At 52.8% G+C, this 22,813-nt stretch overlaps 1 protein-coding gene across 12 annotated transcripts in view; it reads right to left on the bottom strand.

Moving 5' to 3' along the window:
• Window positions 1–22,813, bottom strand: part of MCF2 (MCF.2 cell line derived transforming sequence) — a 54,259-nt gene that overhangs the window by 15,567 nt on the left and 15,879 nt on the right. For 11 of the 12 annotated variants that reach the window (XR_009488237.1, XR_009488238.1, XM_059859083.1 and 8 more), the window contains 12 exons: window positions 16,714–16,833; window positions 13,894–14,010; window positions 12,328–12,477; window positions 9,290–9,414; window positions 8,719–8,833; window positions 8,230–8,349; window positions 6,442–6,633; window positions 4,913–5,104; window positions 4,616–4,787; window positions 1,968–2,056; window positions 1,308–1,396; window positions 1,019–1,085 (listed from right to left, as the gene is read on the bottom strand). Coding sequence is in view for 10 of the 12 variants with exons in the window: in XM_059859083.1 (XP_059715066.1) it covers window positions 1,019–1,085; window positions 1,308–1,396; window positions 1,968–2,056; window positions 4,616–4,787; window positions 4,913–5,104; window positions 6,442–6,633; window positions 8,230–8,349; window positions 8,719–8,833; window positions 9,290–9,414; window positions 12,328–12,477; window positions 13,894–14,010; window positions 16,714–16,833 (1,548 nt within the window). In the remaining 2 variants the exon portion in view is untranslated. The remainder of the gene's footprint in view (window positions 1–1,018; window positions 1,086–1,307; window positions 1,397–1,967; window positions 2,057–4,615; window positions 4,788–4,912; window positions 5,105–6,441; window positions 6,634–8,229; window positions 8,350–8,718; window positions 8,834–9,289; window positions 9,415–12,327; window positions 12,478–13,893; window positions 14,011–16,713; window positions 16,834–22,813) is intronic. The other variant, XM_059859085.1, reaches the window with a different exon arrangement.

The raw sequence follows: 22,813 nt of genomic DNA, 5'->3' as shown, positions 1-22,813 counted from the left end.
GCCCCAGGAATGCCAAAAGCCACAGCTCAGGCAGGCCCTGCTGGGCACCAAGGGCTGCACAGAGCTGAGGCCCTCTGACATGGGCAGCCAAAATGTGTTCAACATGTCCAGCACATCTCCTCTGGCTTCCCAAACTCATCTCTCACACTCACTGGGCTGGAATCAATATTCCTCACACTAAGCAGGCATTTTGGAGTTGATTAAGAATGCAAGAGATGATAAGTATCTGGAAAATCAGTCATTTTCATTTAAGGCCAGCAAGTAGGCTTCCCTCTTTAAAGGCAATACTATTTTCAGAAAACTGAAGTCTGTCTGTCCATTTTTCTCTATCCAGACTCGATGTGCACAGCAATACATCTGGGTACCTGCAACTGCATCATCACAGTGTGCTTTAACAAAAAACCCAATCAGGGCAGGGAAACTACTGCAGCCACCACCTGCAGTCCAAGAGATTTATGTCCTGCTTGCTCCTGGGTGAGAGAAATGGGAAAGGGGGAGCTGTTTAACACCCAGCTGGTTTTGGCCATCAGCAAGAGCTATTTTGGAATGAAGTAGTAATGTCTGAAACAACAGTATGAGAAATCATTATCTGCTTTCTAAAGCAGTGTGCCTCATACAGTCACCATTTCACAGTATTGAGACAGGATTCTCCCAAGGATAAAACACAAGCTGCTTCCTTTTGTCTCCTAAAGGTAAAGGAAATTAAGGAACAGTCAAAAGAAATAGCTTTTTGTATATTTTACAGGCACTGCTGGGCTAATTACCAGTGCTTTTGTGTACAAACAGAGGGCTCTCCTTCACTGTAGATGAAAAGCTCATCCTGACACCAACTGTTCCTGCAGATGCCTCCAACAAAGAAAACCTAAGGAGCAAACCTGAGCATTTATGCCTGGATTGGGATCTGGCAGTCTGGTGGAAGCCTGCCCTGTCACACCTTGGCTCAGTCTGACAGGGTGGCAGGTGCCCTTTTGCACAAGTCCCCAGGGAACAGAAGTGAGAACCTGCAGAGGTCACTCACCGTCAGAACTGTGAAGAGCTCCTCCACATACACTCTCTCTGTTTCTATAAGCTCATTTATGACATGGCTAAAATAAAAAAAAAAAATAGAACTGCATTATTTTATGTCTATAAAAGCCCCACAGGTGATCAGGGCAGTTCAAGGAGCCCAAACCATTGTGTGATCCCATTAATAACCAGGAGGTAAGAGCAGGAGATGACACCTGGGTCAGGCTGCAGGAACACAGGGATGGGGCAAGGACTGGCCAGAAATGAACATCCTTTAGGTGATGAAAGGGGTGAGTGCTTACCCTTTCAGCACATCCAAGCTGTCCTCACTGTCTGAAATGAAATACTGCAAGGAATTCCTCTTCTCCTGGTAGTCGTGCATGACCTCGATCTGGAGGGGAGAGGGGACAGGGGAGAGGGGATGCACAGGGCAGAGCTGAGAGCTGCAGCAGGGCCTGCAGGGGCAGCAGGAGCCCAGCCCTGCTGCAGCTCCTGGGGAAGGAGGAAAGGTGCTTCCTTGTAAGAACCCTTGGGCAGCAAAGCTCAGAAGGGAATAACATGTAATGGGGATCCAAAAATTCCCAGAAATTACTCTGCTACATGAATCTGAAATGCTGGTAACCTAACTCATTAGTGAGGAGGCAGAGAACAGTTCCCACAGGGGAAACATCTGTGCATGGGGACATTTCCTAATACACACCTCTGATATGTGAGAAATAACTTCAGGGAACAACACACAGGAAATGGGTACCCACATAGTGTAAAATCAGTCAAGCCAGAGCTCAGGTGTTGGACTAATCCACCTAAACCACAGGCACACAAGAGGGTTTGGGTTTGCTTGAGCTTTTTAAAAGGCAAAAGAAAAAAAGAAAATAAAGAGAGCAAATCCAAAGTACACTCAATCTTTAGAGCAGTTTCACTTTTTCCATAAAACTAACTCAGATTCCATGAATAATTTTTACCTTGCGAGAACTTGGAGTTTTTCTTGACGTTTTCTTCCCAGGGAGAGAGAGATCAAATGAAAATTTCAAACTGGAATTAAAATCTACACCTTGGATAAAAAAAGGAGAATTACCTAATGTAGACAGAAGCTAGTAAGTCAGGAAGAAAAATGGGATACTCTTGAAGAATAATTAGTTAGCTAGTACTAACAGCAAACTGACAAAATAAAAGGTATTTATCCCAAACAATACTGATTCCACACAGCACTTCCCACAGTCATAAAGTACAAATATTTAGGAAAAACAAAACGCCCTCCAAGGGAACACAGAAATCAAAACCTAGCAAAGTCTCTGAAGCCTGAGCATATGATAACAGCAAAAACAATAAAAGCAAATAAACTACAAAAAAGCACACCCCCTGCTAGGACACTGTTTGAGTGTCCTTTTATGAACAGGGGGCAAGATGCTCAGCTGTAATAAACTGTTTGTCCATCTTGCACAAAGTTATTGATACTGCCAGTAAATAATTACAAGTTGCACTGGAGCTACAGAGGTGAACTGGAAGCTCAGAAATAAAGCATCAGGCTCTCCAGTGAGCTGCATGACATCACTCAAACACTTGGTAAGAAAATGTGGAGGTGCTGGAGGGGCTCTGAGGGCAGACTGGTGTGGGGAGCCCATGTCCAGCTGGGAGGTGAGCTGCTGCAGGTGAGCACAGCCTGGCCTTGCAGGGGTCACCTGAGAGCTCTGCCTGCTGCACACAGACCCGAGGTGTGCAGGGGTGGGGCCCACCACACCTGGGAGCACCCAAAAGAGGGGAGGACTTGCCACTGGTCCTGCTCAGACTGCCCTGGGAGGATTTGGAGCTGAATGGGACATGGGCACCAGCTCCTCTTGCAAGAGGGACTGTGCTCCAGCACTGCCACAGCCTGCACTGCCACTTCTGCACGTCCCACTGCACCTGAGGGCTCAGGGTGGGACAGGTTTACCCTTCCCCCTTCCCATCCCCCAAAAAATGGTTTAAAAATTAGAACCACATTTCTCAGACAGGCTTCAAATCCAGAGCAAAGATGAAAGAGGAAGCATGTGTCCTCAGCCAGAGACAGAAGGGGGGAATGGGGCATAGAAACATAAGGAAGAAAGGAAGAGGAAGAAATGATGTGCTCAGAGCTGGTTTGGTTTCCAGCCCCACCACAAAACCCATCCATGTCAAAGCACTGCCAGCAGAGCTCAGTGAGTGCCTTTGACACTGCCCAGCAGGCCTGCAGCAGTTGGATGTTTGCTATCAAACAGACTTTATTAAAAAGCTCTCCTGTCATGATCTCTCCAAAGAGGAGCCTTTTGTCTTTGCCACACCTGAGCATTGCTCCAGGAGCAGGATGAATGCAGCACACCTGTGCTCTGCAGGTGACCGAGGGCCTCTGCCAGGAGAACCTGTGTCCCACAAGGCATGAAACAAGTCCAGCTGAGTGATGGTGATCTCACAACAGCCACAGAGCTGGCCACCCATTTCTCCTGCTCTTTAGGTCAATAATTTATCTTTAACCCTTTCCTCTTCCTAGAAAACTGGCAAAGCTGTGCAAGGTAAAATGGGCAATGCTCCAGTTTGGAGACTCAGAGCTTTGACTGATTGAGGAAAGGGCTTCAGAAGGTAAAGTGCTTTGGAGAGGGTGTCATCAGCCTGGAAACAGGAAATCTGGGGTTTATTCACTGCACTGGCCTGCATCTTGAGCAGCCTAATTTCCCTCACTGCATCCAGCTTCATTGCCACCCCTCACCTGGCAATTTCCATTTCTCATTCCCTGAACTGAAGCTGCTTTGGCTGCTGTATAACACCTGCTCCAACTCACCATAACCAATACTTGCTAATTCATCATAAAACCCTTGTGTTACAACACAAATGTTTAATTGCTTTTGTGTCGTCAGATCACTGAATTTAATATTCTGACATAACTTAGCAAGTGCCTGGTTGAAAATACATGGATGCTACTTTGGAATCTGTTTTAACTCTGCCTGCTACACTCAGGGCTGCCAAGGATGAAAGTTTTAATGTTATCATTTAAAGCTAACATGGTGCCACATCCCATTACCAAAACTAAGGCAGAACATTCAGTGACCTCAGTTCAATGAGGCTTTGTAGCTTTATGGGCATTAATTATTCCACAAGTGGGATTTAGGGAAGACACCCTGAAGGAATCAAAAGGAGTTAAGCATCCAGCTCATTTCTGTTCATGAGATTTGAGCTCCTCACTCCTCCAAGCTCCTTTGCAAACATCAGTCTAACTTGATGTCAGTTCCAGCTCAAGACAGCCACAGAGAACAGGCAAGCTAATAAATTGATAGACCTTGCCCTTTTTTCCCTGTAGTATTAACCCACCAGTTTCCAGCCCAGCAGGATGGCAGTAACTGGAGGTGTGCACTACTTGCAGCTCTTTTTTCACTGAGTGGAAGTGGAAATAAATAACAAGCAACCAACTTCACCCTTCCCACAGGTGTGGGAGCACAAACACTGGGAAGGTAATAAATCACTGATATATATTGAACACTCTCCAATAACTCTGTGTCTGCCAGCAAGGTTTAGTGAGCCTCTCAAACCCATCCTAAGCCTTTCTCTTCCTGCCTCCCAGCAAAGTCACCAGTGAAAACACCGTAACTGCAGGATGTGTTACCGTGCTTAGGAGAGAACAGGGGGGACTTGGCCCGGGGTGGGGTCTCTGGCCGAGGAGCCACGAGCTGCACGGGCCGCACGTGCTTGTCCAGCAGCCTCCTGAAGCAGCACTGCCTGCTCTCAAACATGCTGCGCACGTTCTCCAGCTTCACCTGCACCGCCTGGATCTGGCCCTGCAGAGAGCCAAGAGGAGAGCCACAGGCAGCATGCCCTCACCCTGAGCCAGGGCAGAGAGCTGCCAGGGTGCCAGCACCGCCACACGCCCCAGCCCGCTCCTCACCCCTGGGGAACTGCTCACCTTCAGCTCAGGTGTCAAAACCGCCTCAAAATCGTCCTGTAGGGCTTGGGGATCATGGTTTAAGTAGGATGAAGAGCTCTCAAGAAATCTTTCTATGTCCTGGAGTGCTTTCTGGGCACCCTCTTTAGACTGGCACTTGTCCATCTGCTGGTTGGCGAGCAGGTAGGCACCTTCATCACAGCACTGCAGAGCCTGGGGACAGCACAGGGAGTGAGACCCTCCAGGCACCCCCACTGGCACGAGGCTCTCATGAGAGCATCACTGACTGGGTCTGGGTGCAGCCAGCAGCACTCCCAAGGAGCTCAGCACTTACTGGGCTTCCATCAGAAAGCACAAAGCCTTTTTTTTTGTAAGGTGACTGCAGCCCTCAACAGACCCAGCCAAGCTGTACCTGGCTAAAATCAGTGCTGTACCTGGCTAAAATCAGCGCTGTACCTGGCTAAAATCAGCGCTGTACCTGGCTAAAATCAGCACTGTACCTGGCTAAAATCAGCGCTGTACCTGGCTAAAATCAGTGCTGTACCTGCCATGGGGGTGCTGGTGCACAGCTGGCCCCAGGGATAAGCAGGTGTTTATCTCTCCAGCTGGGAAGGCTGAAGTGGGCACTTTGCAGCTTACAGGGAGGCTGGCAGGTTTCCTGAGGCTCAGTGCAGACCTGAGCTGGGGCTCACTGGCACTCACACACTGATGCCCCAGCCAAGAACAACAGAGAATTTCCAGTGCTGTGAACAGGACAGGAGACATGGAGAGCAGGAGCATGCTGTGCTCCAGCAGAGCCCCAAGGCAGACCCCAGGCACCAGCCAGGCCTGCAAGGAGCCCAGGAGAGGCCCCTGTCCTGCAGCTGAGAGGCTGCCAAGGAGCTGTGTCCCACAGACCAGCACAGTGCTGAAGTGGAGCACGCAGAGAGGAAAAAGGAGCTCCCCAGTTCCCTGAAGCAGGGAAATGGAACAGGGTCAAAATTCACTGTTTCTCTTAATTGGCCTCAAGCACATTACAGCCATGTGCCTTCTGGCCTAATTAGCGTGAATTCCCCTAAATGAATATTTGATGCTGATTAAGATATCAGAGAGCATTGGAGCCACATGACTCCACTGCCATGCTAGCACATAGCAGCTGTGCCTATCTACCACTCTGTCACCTTATTTCACACTCAGCTATGTTCATTCCTGATAAATCCGTCAGAAAAAGGGGCTGGAGTCTATGTGAGAGCATCACCTCTGTCCCAGTGGGCAGGAAAACCTCCAAAGTCAATGAATACATGGATGTAGCATGAAAGCACCAAGAGCAGCAGCTGAGCTTGGTGTTCTGTGGAGATGCCCACCTCTTTCTGCTGCCCTCACAGCAGCAGCAGACACCTGTTTGCTGACTTCCCAGCCAAGGGACTCCTCCAGCCTCTGAGGAACACCTCTCTACCATTAACTGTGAAGAAAAGCTGCAAATTCCAGATGCTTCCAGCAAAGCAGAGAGGCCAAGCCCATGGAGAAGCTAACCAACCATCTCCTCAGAGCCCTGTGTCTCTGGACTCTACCTGCTGAAGGCGGGTGTGGAGCTCCAAGGTCTTCTGCAGGCGCTGCTGCTTCCTCTTGCTGTGCTCGGCCAGGAGGTCGGAGTGGTGCCGCAGCTCGTTGCACTGCTGGCAGATCAGGTTCAGGGCGTAGTGGTGGTTGGCTGCCAGCTGGTGCCCGTGCAGGATCACCACCTGAGCCTTCCCTATCAGCTCCTGCAGGAAGGGGAGAGCCCAGGCTGGCACTCAGAAATGGTGCCAAAGTGCCCCCACACACCAGCGTGCCCTCCCAGCTCACAGGGCTCAGCCATGTAGGAGTGTGCTCTTTGTTGATGGAGTGACAAAATTATCCTTTGTCCCCTTAAAGGAAAGAAGCCCAGAAGTTTCTCTCCTCTATTAAGTGAAAATCCATCTCATAGGACCTGGGGGACTTCACCTCAAACTTAGGATAGCTAATTGGACAGAAGCCAAAAAGTCCCACCTGGGCAAATAGGTAGGAAAAGAAGAGAACAAAGAAACCAATGGCTTTTGTGGGGTGTTTGACCAGAAGCAAGGATCTCTTGCACCTGGCTCAGCTTTTCTGTTTGTTATTTTGCCTTCTATTAAACCTTTTTGTTTACAACACTGCAACAGAAGCCATCCTGCTGATTTTTATGCCTCCAAGGGTAGCTGAGCTATCTTGGGTCTGTTATAGGCCTCCAAGAGCTTATGAGACCTGGCTCCAAGAAGTCACCATAACACAGCCACACGTGGAGGTGCTGCCATCAGGAGCAGCCAGCAGGGGTGGCTTACACTGCACAAAATGGTACCCACCATCTAGGGGGGAAAACCTTTCTATCCATACAGAGGATGAAGAAGAAAACAGTATTTGACCAAAGCAGCAACCTGTGAGTGCCTGCTGGCAGTGCACACTGCCCCTCCAGCAGCCACACCCTGACTAAACTGCAGCTGATTCCAGTTCAGGCCCACCGTGCTCCCAAGCATCAAAGGGAACTGGAGCAGTTAAGGATTCTCTTGATGCCAAGAACACAGGATCTTTTCTGCACACCTCAGTCAGTGTAATGGTTCTGGTTTCTCCAGGGCTGGGAGGAACTGGGATGGCTTTCCACTGGGATGGCTTTCCTGCTGCACCCTGCCTGCCTGGCTTTTTGATCCTCCTCCCTCTCTCCATAAACATTTCTTCCAAACAGCCAGCAAGCCTCAGACCTTTCTCTAGAACTCTTCTCCTCTGTGCCCAGACCCCTCAGGATTTCTCTGCTGACCCTGGCCCCAGTGCAGAGCACATCCCTTTGCAAAGGTCACATCCTTAGCTGGGCTCCTGTGAATCATTTCTCCTCACTCTTCTTTCCCCTACATCTCTTAGTCTTCACCCATATGTTATGTTCAAGTTACAGACAGGATACAACTTTTTTGCAACTCCATGTGCCTGGTAACAAGTTTCTGCCTATTAGCACAGCTAAAGCACTTAAAATATAAATAATTCTTCTTCCAGTTCATTAAATCCCACGCCTCCCCCATGTTCAGACATTTATCTGTTCTGGATTTTCACGGTGGCTCAGCAATTCATTTTAACTCTGATAATTAAACACCCTGTTTCTGGCTTTCAGAGTGATCACAGCCTTGCTGCTCAGAGCAGAGACATGAAATCAATCCTTCATGCAGCACTCACCAACAAATTACAGAGGCAGGTGATTTCACAAACACCTCCTACCACCCATACAGAATGTGGCTCTGGTGTTACATGGGTGCTGCTTCTGTGCAAGGCCATCCCACCTGAGCCATGTTATCTCCCCTGAGCCATGCCATCCCCACCTGAGCCATGCCATCGAAGTGCTCCAGGTCCTTGAGCCTCTGCTTCACCTGTGCGACGCTGTCGCCGGTGTCGGGCAGCTCCGCCTGCTGGGCCATTAAAAATTCAATGGCATTCTTGACCTGGACACAGAGAAGAAGAGGAGGATAAACATGCTGCAAAAGGATACAAAGCACAGGCAGGAAAGCAGTCTGAGCCCAAAATTAATCACACTTGAGCTACGATTGGTAAATCCAATAATACAACTAGTGTCCAAGAACTAATTTCAAAATATAAAGATGCTTCCATCAGCAGAATCCTCACGACTGCAGGGCAGTGGGACCTAAATAGCTCTCAGGGAGGAAGCACAGCCGTCTCCCCGGGCTAGCCAGCCCTGCCACAGCCAAGGAACAGCAGCATAAATTAAACACTCTCAAAATAAAAGCATAAGAACTTCTCTCCATCAGATCTCCAACTCTCCCTTCTGCCAATGGAAGCACGTCTGATCCTACCTCTTGAAAACTTTGCTCAAACTTCCAGAGTTGTAAATATTGTTCCATTTTTAACTGGTGCTTTTCCCAGAAGCCATCAAAAGCAGTCTCCATCTCACGCAGCTGACCAAGCAACCTTGGGCACAGAAAAAAGGACAAGATTGGGACAATTTGCAAACAGGGGACAAACAGAGATGGACAAGCCCCAGAGATCACTGACACAGGTCTTCTGAACCCACGGTCTCAGAAGAAGCCAACAGACATGTACATGTGGCTCGAGATGATCCCAGAGAGAGATTCAATGAAATCAGCACTGCAGAGCAGTGTGACCACACACCTGTGTGAAGCTATCTCCATTTACCTGGGTAAAACCTGGGGCCTGGCAGGGAGAGCCCTGCACGTGCTCCACAGCCTCGTCATAGCAGTGGGGACAGAGACCAGAGCAAGTCAAAGTCACGAGAGAAGTCACCCACAATCTGAGGGACTGGAGCAAAATTCTGCTATCTTTGTCTTTGATAGTGACCTAAACAACACACCCACAGCTAAACAATTGGAGTGGAAGTCAGGGGAATTAGGAACACAGGGCACTCACCGATTCACCGTCTCCCAGTCCCCAGGCCTCTCCTGCTGCTGGTCCTGACTGCATTCCCCTGAGTCTGGCTCTTCAAAACTGCTCAAAAGCAACTTTCCCTCTTTTGTGACTGCTGTGATATCTTCCTGTATAACACAAAACATTTCTCATTCAGGCTATTTATTGTGAGGTAAGGATAAGGCATTTGGTGTTTTGCCTGCCTTAGTTTCCCTGTGTGAACCAAAGCAGCAATAGCCAACAGACCAATGGACTCCCAGCAGATGTTTCAGTCCTCCTAACATGGAATTAACCCCTGGAGCTGCCCGAGGGTGAGCCATGGATGGGTCACCAGGCTGGGTGCAAAGTGCCACACATGAATACACCAGGCCACAAAACGGCTCAGGAGGCCAGCACTGCCCCAGCTCTCTCCTGGTGAGCAGTGGTGCTGGTGTGAGACACCTGTCCACAAGTTCATGTCTTCAAGCAAGATCTTCTCCAGCTTGAAGGCTGTGGAAGGCTTCTGCAGCAAGGTCAGCAGAGGAGGTTGTAAGAGGAGCATCCAACAGGGGAACAAAGCCAGGACTGAGCCCACACAACAGCACTCAGTACCACCTCTACAGATGAAGCCAACCCTCCCAATACAACCTCTCCCAGGGGAAATTTAAACCCTTGGGGTCCCCATCAGCATCAGCTGAGATGCTTTGTGCTGGCTGGGCTCAGCCCCAAAGCAAACATGTGCATTCAGTCAACTATTTTCAGGACAAAGAGGCCAAAGACAGAAATGAGGAGGGAGAAAACACATGTGGCTGATGAACTGAGGGGGCAGAGGCCCTGAAGGAGTGACCTGTGTCTGGTTCCATTGCAGAGCCTGGTCCTAGAGGGGTAAGAGCCCTCCTAGAACATGGCCAGGTTTCCACTGCAAGAGAAACAATGGCAAAATCTCTTCAGGGAGGGGACTCAGAAAGCCCAGACTTGGTTCAGTGTCTGCCTGCCCCAGAGAGCTCATAGCAGCCCAAACACAACATCAGCCCCAGGAGCAGGACACAGCTGCAGGAACTTCCCCTCTGCCAGTGTGCAGTGCCACTGCAGCCCTGTCACTGAAACACCCTGCAGGGGACCACGAGGCAAACCCCATCTCCCTCTGACATTGCCCAGGCAGGAGCCCCAGCAGAGAAATGAGGCAGCATGTTTCAAACTGCAGGGGGCTGTTATTCATCCCCTTACCCCTCACCCTGCAGGGCCCCATGTTCCTCCTGTGATTCAAAGCCATTCATTATCCATAAAGCAAAGGGGCCTGACTGTCAAACAGGTGGTGACTTGACTTCTGTTCAGTGTATCAGTGGGGTTAATTTCTTAGTTACTCTGTTTAATTAATTTCTGTCACTTTTTCATTGTGCTTGATGCCAGCTTCTGCTCAGCATCACAGCTACATAGATTATTCTGATTTACTAAATATTTGAATTCAGGAATCCACTGCACCAGTCCTGGGGCTGTCATGAGAGAGACAAGGATCCCATGTCTTGCTGTCACCACAATCTGTGCACAGTTTCTCATCTGCTTTTGTGTTTCATGGTCTTAGAAGGAACAAAAGAAAAAAGCCAACAGACCTCACTTCAGACAAAAGCCAACGAGTGGTTTTGATATCTGAAATTAATAGATGAGGAATTAAAAGCTCCAGATGGCTTGTACTGAGTGCTGCTGTGCTTTCTGCGCAAATGAAAACACGTGATGTGTTTTATTTCTCCACAGAGTGGGCACTGCTGGCTGGTTTTACACTGCTGACCCACCCTGTGGAGCTGGTATCTGCCCCCTGCACTGTGGCCACTGTCCTGGGCACAAAGCTGAAGCCACTGAGTCAAGTTCCAATAGATGTAGCTGCTATTTCATATTACTCTCTTCATTTTCAAAGAGATGGAGGCCCATTGACAGTGTCTATAATGATACTTTCTAAACATGCACACATGCATTTATGCCTACACACAGCACAACTTGGATAACATTTCAGTATTTCTTAGAGGCAGCTTTCTGGGAACTCGCTGTCACATGAATGACAAATGATTATACATTAAAATAGATACAATTCTTTGACTTAGGTAAATGAAACCTGTCACAAAGCAAAGGAGCTCATTCTTCAGCCCCACGGAACAACTATGAACACAGTGATTGCTTCTGAAGGAAGGGTTTGGGGCCTGTGCTGCTCCCTGAAAGGTGCAGGAGCACCAAAGACAGAAAGCTGATAAAGGAGCAGCTGGCTGCCCTGAACCTTCCATTGACTCCTATGATAATATTAATCACAAATCCCCTGGGCCATACCTTGAGCTGGCAGTGCCCCTGACTGAGCCATGCCTTGAGCTGGCAGTGCCTGGGGCTGTGCTGAGCCATACCTTGAGCTGGCAGTGCCTGGGGCTGTGCTGAGCCATATCCTGAGCCATACCCCTGGGTCATACCTTGAGCTGGCAGTGCCCTGGGCCATACCCCTGGGCCATACCTTGAGCTGGCAGTGCCTGGGGCTGTGCTGAGCCATACCTTGAGCTGACAGTACCCCTGGGCCATACCTTGAGCTGGCAGCACCCCTGACTGGGCCATACCTTGAGCTGGCAGTGTCCTAGGCCATACCGCTGGGCCATACCTTGAGCTGGCAGTACCCCCAGGCCATACCTTGAGCTGGCAGTGCCCTGGGCCATACCTTGAGCTGGCAGCACCCCTGACTGGGCCATACCTTGAGCTGGCAGTGCCCTGGGCCATACCCTGAGCTGGCAGTGCCTGTGGGTGGCAGTCACACCCCTGACTGGGCCGTACCTTGAGCTGGCAGTACCTGTGGGTGGCAGTCACACCCCTGACTGGGCCGTACCTTGAGCTGGCAGTGCCTGGGGCTGTGCTGGGCCATCCCTTGAGCTGGCAGTGCCTGTGGGTGGCAGTCACACCCCTGACTGGGCCATACCTTGAGCTGGCAGTGCCTGGGGCTGTGCTGGGCCATCCCTTGAGCTGGCAGTGCCCTGGGCCATCCCTTGAGCTGGCAGTACCTGCGGGTGGCAGTCACACCCCTGACTGGGCCGTACCTTGAGCTGGCAGTAGCGCTCGGTGCGCAGGGCCAGCAGGCGCTCGATGGAGTACATGTCCTCGGGCAGCTCCGCCTCCGCCAGCTCCGTGCCGAAGCACTGCAGCATCTGGGCAATGTCCTTCACAGTCAGGGCAAAGCTCTCGATGGCCTGCAGGGACACAGTCAGCAGTCAGGCCGGGGTCACCACCGTCCTGCACTCCTCAGGGGCTGCGCTGTGCCAGGGCTGCCCAACAGCTCTGAGACAGCTGGCTGGGGTGTCCAGGCACACAGAGAGAACATCCACCTGGGAACCCAACCTGCCACTCACCTGGGACACAGCATCCCCGGGAAACTGAGGGCACAGCCCCCGGGAAACTGAGGGCACATCCCCCGGGAAACTGAGGGTACAGCCCCGGGAAACTGAGGGCACATCCCTGGGAAACTGAGGGTACAGCCCCGGGAAACTGAGGGCACAGCCCCGGGAAACTGAGGGTACAGCCCCGGGAAACTGAGGGCACATCCCCGGGAAAATGAGGGCACATCCCCGGGAAACTGAGGGCACATCCCCGGGAAACTGAGGGCACAGCCCCGGGAAACTGAGGGTACAGCCCTGGGAAACTGAGGGTACAGCCCTGGGAAACTGAGGGCACATCCCTGGGAAACTGAGGGTACAGCCCCCGGGAAACTGAGGGCACAGCCCCGGGAAACTGAGGGTACAGCCCCGGGAAACTGAGGGTACAGCCCCCGGGAAACTGAGGGTACAGCCCCGGGAAACTGAGGGTACAGCCCTGGGAAACTGAGGGCACAGCCCCGGGAAACTGAGGGTACAGCCCTGGGAAACTGAGGGCACAGCCCCGGGAAACTGAGGGCACATCCCTGGGAAACTGAGGGTACAGCCCCGGGAAACTGAGGGCACAGCCCCGGGAAACTGAGGGCACAGCCCCGGGAAACTGAGGGCACAGCCCCCGGGAAACTGAGGGCACAGCCCCGGGAAACTGAGGGTACAGCCCCGGGAAACTGAGGGCACAGCCCCGGGAAACTGAGGGTACAGCCCTGGGAAACTGAGGGCACAGCCCCGGGAAACTGAGGGCACAGCCCCGGGAAACTGAGGGCACAGCCCCGGGAAACTGAGGGTACAAAGACACGCAGCAAGGCACAACTGCTGACTCCTGGCAATATCAAAGTTCTTGCAAAGGGAAAGAAACAAACGTAACTGGAAATTTTCTGAATTCTCTGCATTTGGTCAGTATGCAGTAGGCAGTCTGATTGCCCTGCTTCCCAAACAAGTTCTGATATTAATCACATTAAGTGACCATTATCAACAAAAAGGCCTATTTGGTATCTCCCATGAAGGGAACTCTAATAGAGATTTAAAAAGACAGATCTTTCAGGAGCAGTTCCAATAGGAGCCTGAGGGAGCCAATCATCCTTCAAACCCATCAAAGCCCAACACCCCTTGGCTCCTGTGCACGTGTGGTCTAGGAGGTGCAGCGGCTTTGGGGGCTCCTTTCAGCCCCCCAGCATTCAGTGCCTGACTGCAGACCTTCCCCAGGGAGCCCCAGCTGGCCGTGGCAGCCCCACTCACCGTCCTGAAGATGACCCACTCGCTGTGGCAGTACTCCAGCGTGCCCCCCAGCTCCGGGGTCAGCTGCTGCTCCTCGATGTAGGTCAGCAGGTCACTGACCGAGCTCAGCATCACCACCTGCACACACACAGGGCCTGTGTCACCTGGGCCACCCTCCTGCCCCACACTGACCGAGCTCAGCATCACCACCTGCACACACACTGGGCCTGTGTCACCTGGGCCACCCTCCTGCCCCACACTGACCGAGCTCAGCATCACCACCTGCACACACATAGGGCCTGTGTCACCCCTGGGCCACCCTCCTGCCCCACACTGACCCCACACTGACCGAGCTCAGCATCACCACCTGCACACACACAGGGCCTGTGTCACCCCTGGGCCACCCTCCTGCCCCACACTGACTGAGCTCAGCATCACCACCTGCACACACACAGGGCCTGTGTCACCCCTGGGCCACCCTCCTGCCCCACACTGACCGAGCTCAGCATCACCACCTGCACACACATAGGGCTTGTGTCACCCCTGGGCCACCCTCCTGCCCCACACTGACCGAGCTCAGCATCACCACCTGCACACACACTGGGCCTGTGTCACCTGGGCCACCCTCCTGCCCTACACTGACCGAGCTCAGCATCACCACCTGCACACACATAGGGCCTGTGTCACCTGGGCCACCCTCCTGCCCCACACTGACCGAGCTCAGCATCACCACCTGCACACACATAGGGCCTGTGTCACCCCTGGGCCACCCTCCTGCCCCACACTGACCCCACACTGACCGAGCTCAGCATCACCACCTGCACACACATAGGGCCTGTGTCACACCTGGGCCACCCTCCTGCCCCACACTGACTGAGCTCAGCATCACCACCTGCACACACACAGGGCCTGTGTCACCCCTGGGCCACCCTCCTGCCCCACACTGACCGAGCTCAGCATCACCACCTGCACACACATAGGGCCTGTGTCACCCCTGGGCCACCCTCCTGCCCCACACTGACCGAGCTCAGCATCACCACCTGCACACACATAGGGCCTGTGTCACCCCTGGGCCACCCTCCTGCCCCACACTGACCGAGCTCAGCATCACCACCTGCACACACACAGGGCCTGTGTCACCTGGGCCACCCTCCTGCCCCACACTGACCGAGCTCAGCATCACCACCTGCACACACACAGGGCCTGTGTCACCTGGGCCACCCTCCTGCCCCACACTGACCCCTGATACACCTCAAACTCTGCTCTACACCCTGTTCTGGGGCAGGGCTTCCTTCTTACACTTATGGCTTTACACAGCTGTCTCCCAGGCTCTGAGCACACGCAGCAGCGCACACACAGCTCCGAGCACACACATAGTAGTGCTCAGACTTCTCTGTCCCAGGCCCTGAGCACACACAGAGCTGTGCCCAGCCTGCTCTGAGCACACACACACACACACACACAGCCATGCCCAGGCTGCTCTCAGCACACAGAGCCGTGCCCAGGCTGCTCTGAGCACACACACATGCACACAGCTGTGCCCAGCCTGCTCTGAGCACACACACACACAGAGCCATGCCCAGGCTGCTCTGAGCACACAGAGCCATGCCCAGGCTGCTCTGAGCACACACAGAGCCGTGCCCAGGCTGCTCTGAGCACACACACACACAGAGCCATGCCCAGGCTGCTCTGAGCACACACACATGCACACAGCTGTGCCCAGCCTGCTCTGAGCACACACACACACAGAGCCATGCCCAGGCTGCTCTGAGCACACAGAGCCATGCCCAGGCTGCTCTGAGCACACACAGAGCCGTGCCCAGGCTGCTCTGAGCACACACACACACAGAGCCATGCCCAGGCTGCTCTGAGCACACACACACACAGAGCCATGCCCAGGCTGCTCTGAGCACACACACACACACAGAGCCGTGCCCAGGCTGCTCTGAGCACACACACACACAGAGCCATGCCCAGGCTGCTCTGAGCACACACACACACAGAGCTGTGCCCAGGCTGCTCTGAGCACACACACACACACAGAGCTGTGCCCAGGCTGCTCTGAGCACACACACACACAGAGCCGTGCCCAGGCTGCTCTGAGCACACACACACACAGAGCCGTGCCCAGGCTGCTCTGAGCACACACACACACAGAGCTGTGCCCAGGCTGCTATGAGCACACACACACACACACACAGAGCCGTGCCCAGGCTGCTCTCAGCACACACACACACAGAGCCATGCCCAGGCTGCTCTGAGCACACACACACACAGAGCTGTGCCCAGGCTGCTCTGAGCACACACACACACAGAGCTGTGCCCAGGCTGCTCTGAGCACACACACACACAGAGCTGTGCCCAGCCTGCTCTGAGCACACACACACACACACACACAGCCATGCCCAGGCTGCTCTCAGCACACACAGCCGTGCCCAGGCTGCTCTGAGCACACACACACACACAGAGCCGTGCCCAGGCTGCTCTGAGCACACACACACACAGAGCTGTGCCCAGCCTGCTCTGAGCACACACACACACACACACACAGCCATGCCCAGGCTGCTCTCAGCACACACAGCCGTGCCCAGGCTGCTCTGAGCACACACACACACAGAGCTGTGCCCAGGCTGCTCTGAGCACACACACACACACAGAGCCATGCCCAGGCTGCTCTCAGCACACACAGCTGTGCCCAGGCTACTCTCAGCACACACAGAGCCATGCCCAGGCTGCTCTCAGCACACAGAGCCATGCCCAGGCTGCTCTGAGCACACACACACACAGAGCCATGCCCAGGCTGCTCTCAGCACACAGAGCCATGCCCAGGCTGCTCCGTACCGGTAACTTGAGCAGGAAATCCTCCTGGCTGAAGCGGAAGCCGATGTCGGTGAAGGTGCGCTGGAAGAAGCCCGTGGGCCGCAGGACCATCACCAAGTGCAGGTTCCCTGGGAAGGATGCCTGCAAGCAAACACACACAGCATTCCCCCTGGGCAGTGGCAGCTCCTACAGCAGCTTCCAACGCACTGAAAACAGGGGAATCATTCCATTTTAGGGGTTTTTTCCTTATTTTCAAAACAGGAGGGTGTGGCATTCACATTCTCTGAAAAATCCCTTTGCCCAGGATTGGATTTTTCTCCTGGGAAGCTGAGAAGCCTCAGAGAAAAAGGAAAACAAGAATTATCTGATTTACTTCTCCTGTGCTGTGCTCATGTGGAATGTGTTTGGAGATTGTTTACCCACAGGTGATTGTTTCACTGGATTCTGCTGTGAGTTGTTTTGGCTTTTTGGCCAATCAGGGCCAAGCTGTGCCGGGGCTCTGGAAAGAGTCACGAGTTTTCATTATTATCTTTTTAGCCTTCTGTAAGTATCCTTTCTGTACTCTTCAGTATAGCTGACTTTAGTATTCTTTAATATAATTTAGTATCATAAAATAATAAATTAGCCTTCTGAGAACATGGAGTGAGATTCATCATTCCTGCCTGCCACGGGGCACCCTGCAAATACAACAGGAGGGAGATACTGGGAGTGGTTCAGAGAAAGGGGATGGAACTGCAGCAGGGCTGTCCAGCCCCACCTCCCTTTGGAGCAGGCAGGAGGTCAGCCCTGCTCCTTGGAGGCACACTTGTTATAAACTTTAATAATACAGATACTGTTCATCATTACAACTTGGGGACTGAAATGACAACTCAGCAGGGAGCAGAGGGCTGGAACATTGAGAGGAATGACAGATTGAGGAAGGAAAATTTATTGCCAAACTTGCTAATCATCCCATAACTGCATGAAGCACACTCGTCTTGTCCTTGGTAATTACCAGGCAACATTTAATTTGTGGCAAGAATTTGGAACTTCCTGTCTACACTGCTGGAGCCTTTTTTCAAGCATATGGTTGGCAGGTGCATTTTTAAATAGATCTGTGAAAAGGGTTCTTGAGAATGAAAAAGAATTTTTAAGAAAGTAGAAGTTGCATCATTAAATTATGGATAAGCACATGATGCAAAGACTTGAGGTAATTAAGACATGATTTGCTCTGAGATCCTGCCAGGCCAGGTCACATTTCCCTCCTCCTAATAGCATCCTCCTCCATGAAACATGATAGCAACCTCCATGCCAAGGGTGAGAGTAATGAACCTGTTTGGGTGCTTTGCACTGCAGGGCACCTCATCCATGCCTTCCAAACAAAGATCATGCCACAAACATGCATCAGTGCTGTTTAAAGCAGGATTTACACCTGAGCTCTGGCATCCCTGAGCTGCACTGTCACTGGTTTACTCTGTTTTCTTGGGTAGGAAGGGGCACGTTGTGGCTTCCACTGCCCACAGCTTCCCTTAGAAACGGACAGTGAGTTTTAGGATCATATAAGCCACGTAAATCCAATATATTGATCTGCTGTTATTTTAAGTACAAGCAGAAAAAAAAATGTTGTGAATGAAATGACAAACTCACACCGTTTGGAAGTCAACAAGAGTGGTGCCAGGGACAAAGGCTTGGCATTGGAAACAACAGCAAACCATTAAATGACAGAGGCACTGGTGCTGGCTCCAGGCCCTGGTGCTGTGCTCCTGCTCCAGCCCTGGGCAGCACATAGTGCCTCTGTGAACTTCAGGCTCCTGCCTTGACCCTCCCATGAAAAATGCTGCAGGAATGTCTTAGAGAACAACCAGCCAGAAATTCATCCTCCCTCAATCTGACATTATTCCCTTCATCCCCTGTCCCTTTAGCCCTGCTGGCACTTGGAGCTTTGGCCTCTCCTTCTCCTTCAAGTCCTTTTTAACAGGCACCCCCTGGGTGCAGAGCAACCTCCCTGGAGAAACAGCCTGGGTGTCCAAACCCAATTCCCATGGGAGAACCTGCAGGCTTTGAATGTCAGCCCCAGGAGCCCCTGGGCAAACAGGAAAGAGGCAGGAGATAAGCCCAGCTCACAGGGACCAGAGGGAGCTGCCTGGCTGGGAGCAGGGATGGCCCTGGATACCTCTGGCTGCGGGATGCCACAGCACACACACCAGGGACTGCCCTCCTGCACCCCAGGGACACCCCTGGCTGCAGGATGCCACAGCACACACACCAGAGACTGCCCTCCTCCACCCCAGGGACACCCCTGGCTGCAGGACACCCCTGGCTGCAGGATGCCACAGCACACACACCAGGGACTGCCCTCGTGCACCCCAGGGACACCCCTGGCTGCAGGATACCAACGTGTCCCACACCAGGGACTGCCCTCCTTCACCCCAGGGACACCCCTGGCTGCAGGATACCAACGTGTCCCACACCAGGAGAGCACAGCACTGCCTCCTCCACCCCAGGGACACCCCTGGCTGCAGGATACCAACATGTCCCACACCACAGCACTGTCCCCCTTCACCCCAGGGACACCTCTGGCTGCCAGATGCCAACGTGTCCCACACCAGGACACCACAGCACTGCTCTCCTGCACCCCAGGGACACCTCTGCTGCAGGATGCCAACATGTCCCACACCAGGACACCACAGCACTGCCTCCTTCACCCAGGGACACCTCTGCTGCAGGATGCCAACATGTCCCACACCAGGACACCACAGCACTGCCTCCTTCACCCCAGGGACAGCCATACACACCCCATTGTATCCCTCCTGCTCCCTGGTATTTCACCTCAAAAGAGCTGAGTTTCCAGGGCAGATGATTGGATTTCCATTCAGTATAGGAAGCATTTGGGGATTTTTCAGCTGATCTTACACATATAGGATCAAAGTCAGCACTTATGAGTAGCTACAAAACAGGAAACACAGCTTTGCAAATAACACCTAATGTATTCCAAGCATGGAAAAAAATAAACACAACAAGAAAAAAGCTTGTAAGAAAGACAGACAAGCCAAGTCCTGTGCCTTCTTAGAGACTTAAGGGAAAGAATGAAATGTTAGGGAAAAAAACCCCACATAGACCAGTAATTCCTCAACATAAATTTCTGTAGGGATCGTATTTTTTTTTAATTATTGTAACAATTTTAGTTTTTCTCAGAGCTGAAGTGTAGAAAAACACTTCCTGAAAAGTGATCTCTAATGATACTGAAGGCACTGCTGCAAAAAACCCTTTCCCACAATATATTAAATAAAGCAAAGACAAAAGGATAGTTAATCTTGCCTTATGCTTTATCTTTATCATTTGTAAGTCTAAAAAGAATCCTGTGCACTTCATAAGCCCGGGGTTATGTAACAAAACACCTAAAGAACCCTCTAAAGCCTCTGCCCTCTGCAGCACACCAGGAAAGGCAGAAAACTCCCAGCACAGTCCCCCTGAACCTGGCAGCTGGCAGCACTTCACTCCTGGTACCTGTCCAGCAACCACAGCCAGCTCACCCCATCCCTCCTTCCCAGGACAGACACGGATTCCTTAAGGCCAGTTCAGCAACTTTTAAAATGCACATTTAACTGTAACCAACAGAGAGCCCTGATTTAATCAATACAGACAAACTGGGCTAGTAAAGCACAAGAAAGGACATGCCCTGAAAGGATCACAGTTACTGCCTCATTACTGACTATCTCACTCTGACACATTTAGTGGTATTTTAACATTCCAACTTTAGGAACTCCGTTTTCAGGCACTATTCTTCCCTGCAGTCCACTGGGGCATCCATGAGGTTGGAAATCAATTTGAAAAAAAAAATTAAAAGACCAAAGTAGTATCCACCAGTAAGTTTCTTTCTGAGCACTGCAGAGTCCAGGATTCCTTATAGAGGTGCTGAACTTACTGACTTTCTGCTGCCCCTTAAAGGAGAAGTCATGCAACAAAATGCCAGGCGCTGCGAATGCGAGCCTTTAACCTCCCCCAGAGCCAGAGCGAAACTCCCAAGCGCTCTGAACCTTTACTCCAGCCGGCTGCATGACTGACCCGAGGATGCTGTCAGCATCGCCGGGGCCCGGATCCGTGCGGGGCCCGCTCCTGCCGCGGCTCCTCCGTCCCTGCGAGCAATGACGGAGCCGCTCCTGCGGGCGGAGGGCAACGGGAGCAGCGCTGCGGGCAGCGGGGCCGGCGGTACCCGGTGACACCCTCTGATACCACAGATACCCAGCGGGGCCGGCGGTACCGGGGTGCCCACTGATACCCGGGTATCCACTGATACCCAGCGAGGCCGGCGGTACCGGGGTGCCCACTGATACCCGGGTACCCACTGATACCCAGCGGGGCCGGCGGTACCCGGTGACACCCTCTGATACCACAGATACCCAGCGGTGCCGGCGGTGCCGGGGTGTCCAGCGGTACCAGTGATACCCAGCGATACCCAGCGATACCCAGCGGTACCAGTGATACCCAGCGATACCCAGCGGTACCAGTGATACCCAGCGGTACCCAGCGGTACCAGTGATACCCAGCGGTACCCAGCGGTACCCAGCGGTACCCAGCGATACCCAGCGGTACCAGTGATACCCAGCGATACCCAGCGGTACCAGTGATACCCAGCGGTACCCAGCGGTACCAGTGATACCCAGCGGTACCCAGCGATACCCAGTGATACCCAGCGGTACCCAGAGGTACCAGTGATACCCAGCGGTACCCAGCGGTACCCAGCGATACCCAGCGGTACCCAGCGGCCCCCGGCAGCAGCAGCGCTCCCCGCGGTACCCAGCGCCCGGCCGCTCCCGCACGGAGGATGCCGCCGCTGGATGCCCCCGCGCCGCCGGAGCCCGAGCGCTGCGGGCCGTGCCGCGGCTGCCCAGCCTCCCCCGGGCCGCAGCGGGGTCCCGCTGTCCCGCTGTCCCGGTGCGCCGCAGCACGGCGGGCCCGGAGCCTTACCGCATGCCGGGCGGGCCGCCCGCCGCGCCGCGGGCCCGCCTCCGCCATGGCCCCGCAGGGATGCGGGGATGCGGGAAGGGGATGCAGGGATGCGGGGATGCTGCGGGGATGCTGCGGAGCGCTGTCCGGCTCGCCCCGCTGCCGGGGCCGGCACGCAGCGGTTCCGTTCCGTTCCGTTCCGTTCGGTTCGGGCAGGCAGCAGCCCCGCCGGCTCCCGGCTCCCGGCTAGCAGCCCCGCTCTCCTCCCCAGCGCCGGCTTTGCTTTTAAGGTGGAATGCCAAAAATCATCCTGCAGACGCTCTTTGCTGCGAGGATTGGGCTCCCAGCTCGGAGCTCTCACCCGTCCCTTTCCCCCCCGCCAGTATCTCCAAGGTGCCTTTCTGAGCTGCTCTGGGTTCTGGGGCTGAACCAAGCAAAGATGCTCCGGCCAAAACCCGAGGCTTGCCCGGCATCACTTCCCACAGCACTGCTAGCCTGCTTTGCCCAGGCAATCACAGACACACATAAAGAGTTAAAACAAAAATCTGTACAGTGTGATAGAAGAATTTTCAAGATCAGATGCACAACCGCAGAGCTGCACTTGCATATACATATGCTGGGGAAAAAATAGGACACAGTCTGTGCTTTAAATTCAGCTTCATGGCACTCCTTTACTCCAAAATTGTACAAAGATCAGAAAAAGATTTTTTTTTTTTTAATTGCATCAGGGTTTATGATGCGTGACTGGGAAAAAAATCAAGATTTAAATTTTTGTCCTTACACCTCCTGGACACAGAGACAGCCATTTAGGACCTGACTCTGTTTTTAAGACCATATTCCCAAGTCTTAAGACTTAGTGGACACAGGTTTCCTGCATCCCTCTTTGCACAGAGCACCTCCCACTCTTGGCATGGACAGCCCTGATACTGCAGGCAAAGTCACCTCTCCACATGGACACACGGCACCAACAGGGTGGATGCTCAAATAATTACATTTTCTTATTAAACACAAAATGAAGGGCAGTTTTGTAGAAGCTACAAATTAGGACAGGATTTTTTCCCTTTTCATACTTCCAGACTATGCAAAGCAAGTCCTTCATCCGTAAAGGATGCTCTTGGTATGAGCACCTGTTCAAACGCTGGCAGCAGAACTGAATTTTGATGATCCCTTTAAAGAACTACTTTCTAAATGCTTC

Source organism: Haemorhous mexicanus, chromosome 14 (genome assembly GCF_027477595.1).
Source record: "Haemorhous mexicanus isolate bHaeMex1 chromosome 14, bHaeMex1.pri, whole genome shotgun sequence".
In the NCBI taxonomy this organism is placed as follows: Eukaryota; Metazoa; Chordata; class Aves; order Passeriformes; family Fringillidae; genus Haemorhous; species Haemorhous mexicanus.
This window is presented reverse-complemented; position numbering and strand designations above follow the sequence as displayed.